This window comes from Cherax quadricarinatus, chromosome 50 (genome assembly GCF_038502225.1).
Source record: "Cherax quadricarinatus isolate ZL_2023a chromosome 50, ASM3850222v1, whole genome shotgun sequence".
In the NCBI taxonomy this organism is placed as follows: domain Eukaryota; kingdom Metazoa; phylum Arthropoda; class Malacostraca; order Decapoda; family Parastacidae; genus Cherax; species Cherax quadricarinatus.
The window spans coordinates 17,209,415-17,219,414 of record NC_091341.1 but is presented as its reverse complement, the minus strand read 5'-3'; the positions used below and the strand labels follow the sequence as shown (position 1 = coordinate 17,219,414).

General features: G+C 37.8%; 1 protein-coding gene across 9 annotated transcripts in view; it reads right to left on the bottom strand.

Annotated features, from left to right (window-relative positions):
• Hsepi (D-glucuronyl C5-epimerase) overlaps window positions 1-10,000 on the bottom strand; it is a 607,106-nt gene that overhangs the window by 103,899 nt on the left and 493,207 nt on the right. For 8 of the 9 annotated variants that reach the window (XM_070095437.1, XM_070095438.1, XM_070095439.1 and 5 more), the window contains one exon: window positions 9,075-9,230. The exons of the other annotated variant lie outside the window; for it this stretch is intronic. In XM_070095437.1, the coding sequence (XP_069951538.1) occupies window positions 9,075-9,230 (156 nt within the window). The remainder of the gene's footprint in view (window positions 1-9,074; window positions 9,231-10,000) is intronic. 9 annotated transcript variants of the gene reach the window in all.

The window sequence follows — 10,000 nt, the reverse complement described above, 5'->3', positions numbered from 1 at the left end:
TTGTTGCAACTGCAGCAGCCAGCCTGCAAATTACCCAAACAAGTGTACCCTCGTTAGTGAGTCTGCAGTTTGCTGAGGAGGGAAACGGAAAGAAAACTGAGGGAAGACAGAACTGGAGGCGGCAAAATGAAAATTGAGGGGAGACGGAAGGAATATTGATGGAAGACGAGAACTGGAGGAGACAGAAGGAATATTGAGGGCAGACAGGACAACTGGAGGCGGCGAATGGAATACTGGGGGGAGAGAAAAACTGGAGGAGACAGAAGGAATATTGGGGGAAGACAGGAAAGCTGGAGACGGAAAGAGATTTAGGAATGGGGTGTATTGGTGTGGAGAGAGAATGTGGAAATGTATGTGACTGATTGGGAAGATGTGGATGATTGTTAAGAAGACATGGATGATGGGGAAGATGTGGATGATGTATAAGAAAGGGGGGATGTGGATGAATGATGTATGTTACAAGAATGGTAGCTATAACACAAGGTTAACCCATCACATCCTCCTAGCACTTAGCCTGTGTCTGTCTTGTAACAGAGTACATGTAAACATACTGCAACTCATCTAAACAGTTATATACTGAAAGCCCTATCCAGCTGGACTTTCATAAGATATGATTAGAACTGAGCAAATAGATACTTGCCACAAAAATTTTGAGAACTTTTTTTAATCCAAGAAAATGTTCCAGGTAATTATTATAAAGAGTGAAATTAACATTAACTGGAATCACAGCTTCCTCGGTACATAAATAATGTTAAGGTGTATTATATTTCTCGTATCTGTACATTATTTAATCACTTTTAACTATTCTTAGGCACTTTATATACCAGGTACTTGGAGTACTAACAGTAATTAAATGTATCACGTGGCACATTACTGCATATATGAGACTAATATACAAAAAGGCATAATACCGTGAATACACAAATCACTCGCACATAGGAGAAAAACTTGTAACGTTGTTTTGGTCCGACTTGAACCATTAACTAGCCCAAGTTGGACCGAAACGTCATGTTTCTTTCTCCTATATGCGGGTTATTTGTATATAAGAGAGTTGCTTATGGTATTAGAATAAGTAATATATGTATGTGAATAGTGTATGACAGACGCAACATACAATGTAACCGATATCTGAATTATTATGTGAGCAAATTACCTGCATGAGGTTTACAGGGTATTACCTGAATTATCACTGTCAAGTAATTTGGGTGAGATAAGAGGGACTTAAGTCACAGTAGTTCGCCGAACTATAACTTCCTCAATGCCCACTTCACCACTCTTACAAAAAGCTAGACCTGACATTAAATTAATAATTACAATATTAAACATTAATACCAATAATGATAAATTATAAAATAATGTGGACCAGTTTCCCAAACAGCAGAAAGCAGCCATAAGCAGCACAACAGTGGGAAAGGAAGACACAAACCTGACCTGAGAGGAGACTGTATATGATTAGGCTTGCTGGGTACACAAAAGAAATTCGTATTACCACTTACCATTTAATTACTGTAGATGGATCACACCACAACACCTAACATCTAGATCCTACACTGGCCAGTTAGAGATCTAAATGCAAGGACTAATGCCACACTTCCCTGTGAGTGATGGTTTTATTCCTTCCGCCATACACACACAATTCTTGAGGTCCCGCAAAATTTCCCGTCCCAATTCTTCAGCAGGGGACATTAACATGGGTTCCTATTACAAATTCAGGCCGAAAAACCCCAATTGACCTTCGAGAACACCTGATTACATTGCACAATTCAGACCAATGTTCACACATGAAATTCAATATGGCGTCCTCTCCCCACATTATTATTAAAATCAAGGGGGAAGCGCTAAACCCGGAGGATTATACAGCGCCTGGGGGGGATGTGGAAGGCATTCAGGCTTAATTCGGGGAACTGGAGCACAGATCCAATTCCCTAAATCAAGAGCCCCTCACCAACATCAAGGAACCTTCCTTGAGGGGTGCCCTCTCCCCATAGCATCACTCCCCCGGCTGTTCTGCTCCCCCCCCCCACTCGAAATTTCTCTTAGGGTCCAAATAGCATCACATTTTAATACACAATTATTATATTATTCATGTGTTCTACATTTAGGAAATTATGTAAAAAAATTCTACAACCGACACAACCAACAAGTTCCTTAAAACGCTTACTTCCAACAACAGAGAGGCAATAAGCATAGTTTACTTGAACAATGTACTGACCAGTTTCCCAAGCAGCCATAAACAGCACAACAGTGGACAAGGAAGACAAACCTGACCTGAGAGGAGACAATCAGCATGTCCTAAAAAAAAAAAATCACACAACTCCCAAATTACTGAAAGTTCAGCAACTTCTAAATCCCGACTACGACAGTGTACAGATACTAGTCTGAGAAAGTTAGATCAAGAGTTAGTTAGACTGGACCTAGATTATTTTGTCTCGTGGCACATACCCACAATGTGTAAAAACATTGCATTCTAAATAAGCCTCTGAGAACATTGCTCCAAAGAGGGCAAGAAATGTCTAGGATGATAAGTGAGATCATATTCTACCACAAAATGTGTCTTCATCACAACATACATAGGGAATAACACGGTTCCTGCAGACGATGGGAGGAGAGAGGTGCTGCCTCACTAGTGGCTGGTCAGAGTGAGATTACTACGGGTGTAGGCCTGAAGTAAGATGTGCTCAGGAGCTTGATGTATTTCCCATAATGCAACATAATTGACAAACGAACAAGTGTGCAGCTGAGTAGGACAGTCATTGAGAACTTCGAATCTGCCAGCACAAAGTGTAGTGTAAGAACATCGTACATAACTGTGTAGCTAATTATAAAGTATATATAACGTAGAGTATGATATTTTCGTATTAACTACTAAGAGAAATAACTACGCAGTATAATATATATATATATATATATATATATATATATATATATATATATATATATATATATATATATATATATTTATATATATATATATATATATATATATATATATATATATATATATATATATATATATATATGAGAGAGAGAGAGAGAGACAGAGAGAGAGAGAGAGAGAGAGCGAGCCTTACTAACTTCACCCCCTCCCCACACTCTCATCCCATTGCCCAATATTAACATTCCCTTCTCCATCATCCATTTCTGATTCCTTATCATCCACATCCCTCTTTCCATTATCCACATCTCGTACCCCATTGCCTTCAGGTAAAATAGGCACATATATTAATATATTGATTTAATTCTTAGCATTTAATATTATATTCCAGTACCTATTTCAATTAGCAGTTAATACGAAAATATCATGCTATACACACACACACACACACACACACACACACACATACATATATATATATATATATATAATGAGCACACACAAGTGTAGGTGTCCAAACAACGACACACCGCGCTGAACACATCTCCAGCTACACAAATAAAATATGTAAAATATATATATATATATATATATATATATTTTACATATATATATATATATATTTTACATATATATATATATATATATATATATATATATATATATAAAGCAAATATCGCAAACCAAGCGTCCTTTGGGAACCTATTCGCTTGGAAGCCCTCCTTTTCTGCAATTTTGCAAGCTCCTGATGATGTATTGATTGGATTGCAACACGAAAGGCCTAGAGCTATCATTCTACTCCCCCCGTGGTTGTTTTGCGATATATATATATATATATATATATATATATATATATATATATATATATATATATATATATATATATATATATATATATATATATATATATATATATATATTATAATATACATATAATATAATATATATATATATATATATATATATATATATATATATATATATATATATATATATATATATATATATATATATATATATATATATATATATATATATATATATATATATATATATATATATAATATATATATATATATAATATAAAGCACCCTTCTGGCAAGACAGTGATGGAGTGAATGATGGTGAAAGTTTTTCTTTTTCGGGCCACCCTGCCTTGGTGGGAATCGGCCGGTGTGATAATAAAAAAAAAAAAATAATATATAATATATATATATATATATATATATGTGTATAGTATGTATATATATATATGTATATATATGATATATATATATATAATATATATGTATATGATATGTATATATATATATATATATATATATATATATATATATATATATATATATAATATATATATATAATATATATAATATATATATATATATATATATATATATATATATATATATATATATATATATATATTATAGGTAGTAGGTTGGTAGACAGCAACCACCCATGGAGGTACTACCGTTCTGCCTAGTGAGTGTAAAACGAAAGCCTGTAATTGTTTTACATGATGGTAGGATTGCTGGTGTCTTTTGTCTGTCTCATAAATATTCAAGATTACAGGTACGTCTTGCTACTTCTACTTACACTTAGGTCACACTACACATACATGTACACGTTTATTTATACACACTCATCTGAGTTTTCTTTGATTTTATCTTAGTTTTTGTTCTAATTACTTTTCCTTTTATATCCATGGGGAAGTGGAATAAGAATCTTTCCTCCGTAAGCCATGCGTGTTGTAAAAGTCAACTAAAATGCCGGGAACAATGGGCTAGTAACCCCTTTTCCTGTAATAATTACTAAAAAGATTAAGAAGAAGAAAATTGTCAAAGTGGAAAGTTTGAATGTGCGTAGATGTTGTGCGAATGATAAGAGATGATTGTGGATGTTATGAATGATAAGAAGCAGGATATCGTGGCTTTAAGTGAAACAAAGCTGAAGGGGGCGAGTGAGTTTCAGTGGAGAGGAATAAATGGGATTAGGTCAGGGGTTTCTAATAGAGTTAGAGCTAAAGAAGGAGTAGCGATAATGTTGAAGGATAAGCTATGGCAGGAAAAGAGGGACTATAAATGTATTAATTCAAGGATTATGTGGAGTAAAATAAAGGTTGGATGTGAGAAGTGGGTTATAGTAAGCGTTTATGTACCTGGGGAAGAGAGAAGTATAGAGGAGAGAGAAATATTTTGGGAAATGTTGAGTAATTGCGTGGGGAATTTTGAACCAAGTGTGAGTACTTGTGGTTGGGGATTTTAATGCTAAAGTGGGAAAAAATGTTGTGGAAGGAGTAGTATGTAAATTTGGAGTGCCACAGGTAAATGAAAATGGGGAGCCTTTAATTGAGCTATGTGTAGAAAGAAATTTGGTAATAAGTAATACATATTTTATGAAAAAGAGGATAAATAAATATACAAGGTATGATGTAGCACGTATTGAAATTAGTTTGTTAGATTATGTATTGGTGGATAAAAGGTTGATGGGTAGGCTCCAGGATGTACATGTTTATAGAGGGACAACTGATATATCGGACCATTATTTCGTTGTAGCTACAGTTAGAGTAAGAGGTAGATGGGATAAGAGGAAAATGGCAACAAGAGGGAGGTGAAAGTGTATAAACTAAGGGAGGAGGAAGTTCGGGTGAAATATAAGCAACTATTGGCAGAAAGGTGGGCTGGTGCAGGTATGAGTAGTGGGGATGGTTGAAGAGGGTTGGAATAGTTTTAAAAATGCAGTATTAGAATATGGGGCAGAAGTTTGTGGTTATAGGAGGGTGGGGGCAGGAGGAAAGAGGAGTGATTGTTGGAATGATGAAGTAAAGGGTGTGATAGAAGAGAAAAAGGTAGCTTATGAGAGGTATTTACAAAGCAGAAGTGTTATAAGAAGAATAGAGTATATGGAGGGTAAAAGAAATGTGAAGACAGTGATGAGAGAGTGCAAAAGGGGAGCAGATGATAGAGTGGGAGAGGTACTGTCAAGGAATTTTAATGGGTGTGAAGCTTGGGTTGTAAATGCTGCAGCAAGGAGGCGGTTGGAGGCAGTGGAGATGTTCTGCCTAAGAGCAATGTGTGGTGTAAATATTATGCAGAAAATTCGGAGTGTGGAAATTAGGAGAAGGTGTGGAGTTAATAAAAGTATTAGTCAGAGGGCTGAAGAAGGTTTGTTGAGGTGCTTTGGTCATTTAGAGAGAATGGATCAAAGCAGAATAACATGGAGAGCGTATAAATCTGTAGGGGATGGAAGGCGGGGTAGGGGTCGTCCTCGAAAAGGTTGGAGGGAGGGGGTAAAGGAGGTGTTGTGGGCGAGGGGTTTGGACTTCCAGCAAGCGTGCGTGTGTTAGATAGGAGTGAATGGAGACAAATGGTATTTGGGACCTAACGATCTGTTGGAGTGTGAGCAGGGTAATATTTAGTGAAGGGATTCAGGGAAACCGGTTATTTTATATAACCGGAGTTGAGTCCTGGGAATGGGAAGTACAATGCCTGCACTCTAAAGGAGGAGTTTGGGATACTGGCAGTTTGGAGAGATATATTGTGTGTTTTTATACGTATATACTTCTAAACTGTTGTATTCTGGGCACCTCCGCAAAAACAGTGATTATGTGTGAGTGAGGTGAAAGTGTTGAATGATGATGAAAGTATTTTCTTTTTGGGGATTTTCTTTCTCTTTGGGTCACCCTGCCTCGGTGGGAGACGGCCGACTTCTTGGAAAAAAAATATATATAAAAAAATTTATATATATATATATATATATATATATATATATATATATATATAGAGAGAGAGAGAGAGAGAGAGAGAGAGAGAGAGAGACAGAGGGGGGGAGGTATCACTTCTAGAACTGTACTGGGGACCCTCATCCTCTGAGAAGAGAATAAACGTACCTCAGGGAAAACTCAAGGTTCTCCCCGGAGCTGTTTAAATATTTTCTTCTCCTACCACCCCTATATTCAATATTTTACGTGAACTTTATTAATACATAGAATACAAACATGAATACATGAATACATTGGTACAATATATCAAAGATTATGAATCTCCTCCAGCTCCTCCGAAACTCGACACGAGCCCAGTATGCAGCATGCATTTCCCCTCTGGATGGCCATGCTGAGGTGCTGTCCTTGAGTCCCTGGTGGTGTTGAATCTGGAACCCAGTTCTTTAAGGAAACGTTTATCATTTTTTTCCCATGATTTCCAAGGTTTCTGATCCCACTGGGACAAACTGATACTGTTGGCTTATGTCCATGTACTTGCCCATCTTGTACTCCTCCCTGTAATCAGCAGCTTCACCCTGTTACCCGACACTGTGATGGATGTAGGTGTCAACCAGCGTCGATACACAGGTATAGTCCCATGCTAAGAGGTAGATGGTGATCCTGTCAGGGTGGTCTGCTGGATTGTGGGTACTGTTGGCTGTTAGTGATTGAGGCTCTCCCTCGGCAGGGCATCCAGCTATATCAATGTTTCTCTTTATGTCGTTGACTTCATTGTGTCTTGCGTGCCAGCCCTTCATTTTGGAACAGTTAAGACCATGTAGACCATATTGGTCGGCTTGTGTATCGCCGCAAATACACGTATATTCCGTACGTGTGAATTGGGACAGCAAAGCAGAGAGCTACTGCAATATGGAGGGTCTTTAGGGTCGAGGAGTGTTCCCATTTCCGAAATGGGAACTGTTTGTAGGAAGTCCCCAGAGTGATGTGCACTCACAGCTTGGAGATGGGGAGTCACTCTGATGTTACAGCCCAAAGCATATAATATATATATATATATATATATATATATATATATATATATATATATATATATATATATATATATATATATATATATATATATAATACACACACACACACACACACAGGCAGGCCCCGCTAATACTGTGAAACGAAAATCACTGTAAAACACAGCCTTTTTTCAGTTTCAGATGCATATAAAAGCCTGATAACATGTTTACACTATCATATATTAAGTGAACAATTGAGTCAGGCCTAAAAAAAATGAATATGCAGTACACACATTACTTTAAAATAATTTCGTCCTTAGCGTATAGTGAGTCGTGAATATATTTATTGTAGGAAGAATGGTGTAAAAACGAAGCGCTGCAAAGTGGGGCTCTCCTGTACACTGGTTACTTATGTCTTCCTGAAGCACATCACGACACACGGCTATTGTAGGTGGTTATGCACACTTCCTGCAGGAGGGAGGACGAGGAGGAAGCTAAAAAAAATAAGAAAGGAAAGAGATGCTAAGAGTTAGGAAGGAGGAGTTGTAGGATTTACAAAACACTTTACCCTATCAGGTCATTCAGAGCACTTGTCGATACAAAGTTGTATACAAACACATTAACACTCACAAGGTAAAATTATTCTGAAACACAAAACAATTACACTAACGAACAAACATGAAAATAAATGCTATCACACCAAGTTCCAATAACCGGCATCAGTTAAAAAATATTAAATCGTTAACGTCAAAAAGCTACTTGGAAATTTCTCAGAAGTTCCTACAGGTAAACCATTAATTATAAAAGCATGACTTGTGCGAAAAGGCTGAAGCTGTGGATAAACAATAAAAATGTGCGCCACAGTCAACAGCAAGCCACAAGTCTCAAAGAAAGAGGAAGGAGCACCTACAAGCAGGTAGGTGGCACTGGGTGAGATGCACAATAAAAAGAAAATCCTAATGATTCTTATCGAAAGTATGGGAAGAAAAGGAGTTGGCAGGCGGGGAAGGGGGAGTTCGAGTTAACTACCTGAGACGAGAATAGGACGAGCTTGTAATAATATTCGAGAGCTTATATATAGGAACATGGTAAGGAGGAAGGCAAGAAAATGCGCCTTACCCAGGAGGACTACGCAGTTATGGCGTGGTGACACGGGTAGGACACACTGCAGATGAGGGGGGCGCAGCGTGTCAAATATGCAGATGGACAAGTGGAACACAGTGGTCAGTCAGTAGCGACAATATCTTGCTAACAGTGGTCTCTCGTACAAGACTTCCACTCAACCAACACATGTTCCAAGTAACTAAAGGAAAACCACCACACCTGCTTAAACGATGTGTGAGGCAGGAGAAACACGAGGAAGAGAATGAATAGGAGAAGGGAGAGAAAGAGAGATGAAACCGAGAAAGGGGAGGAGGAAGAATAAATTAATAAAACCCCCCAGAAAGACGGCAGCTCGACTCACCTCAAAGTAGGTATGCAGAAAGGAGAATGGGACGTAAACGTCGTTGTGATCCCTCCTGCATGATACCTCAGATTCGTGGTTGATGAGGCAGGTGATCTCTAAGAGTCGCTCACCCCCACCTTCATCAGCTGCCTCCACTCCCGCAACGCCCCCACCCTGGCACAACATAGGCCAAGGTAAACAATACAGGCTAGGGTAAACAATACAGGCTAGGGTAAATAACACATGCCAGGATAAATAACATAAGCCACTTTCCCATGGAAATGAAGTAAAGCTTCAAGAGTAAGAACTATTAAGAAATTACAAGGAAACCCAGATGAGTGTGTATACACATGGCTAAAAATGCACTGTTGTGTGTGTAGTGCATTCTGGGTGTCAGTAGTGGTAGGAGGATTTATTTGTTATCTTACGCGTTTATAACACAGAATTAGCGTCAGTAGTAATAGTAGCAGTAGTAGTAGGAGGATTTACCTGTCAGCTTACGTGTTATAACACAGAATGAAGAGAGATAACAATGAAAGAGATCAGCAATCCTGGAAGTGTATAACAATCATTAGTTAGGTAAAAAGGACACAAGTACAACTAATGTGACATTTTATTGGGGGAGGGTTTCGCTCTCCAGGAGCTTTGTTAAGCCGTTACGGCTTGACAAAGCTCCTGAAGAGCGAAACAATGCCACTTGTGTCCTTTTACCTAACATATTGTCCGTAATTCTACCAACATTATTAGAACAATCAACATGTTTGTGTGTTTCACACTCACAGGACAGGACGGTAGTGTCTCTGAGCAGCTGCTGTCTTGCAGCCTACTACCTACACTACCAGCCAACCACCTAGATTTAAATATGTGGCTTAAATTATAATAATATTTCATAGATAATAAATGAAGGTTGTTAGTTAGGTCACGATCATTTTTGTCATTACAGA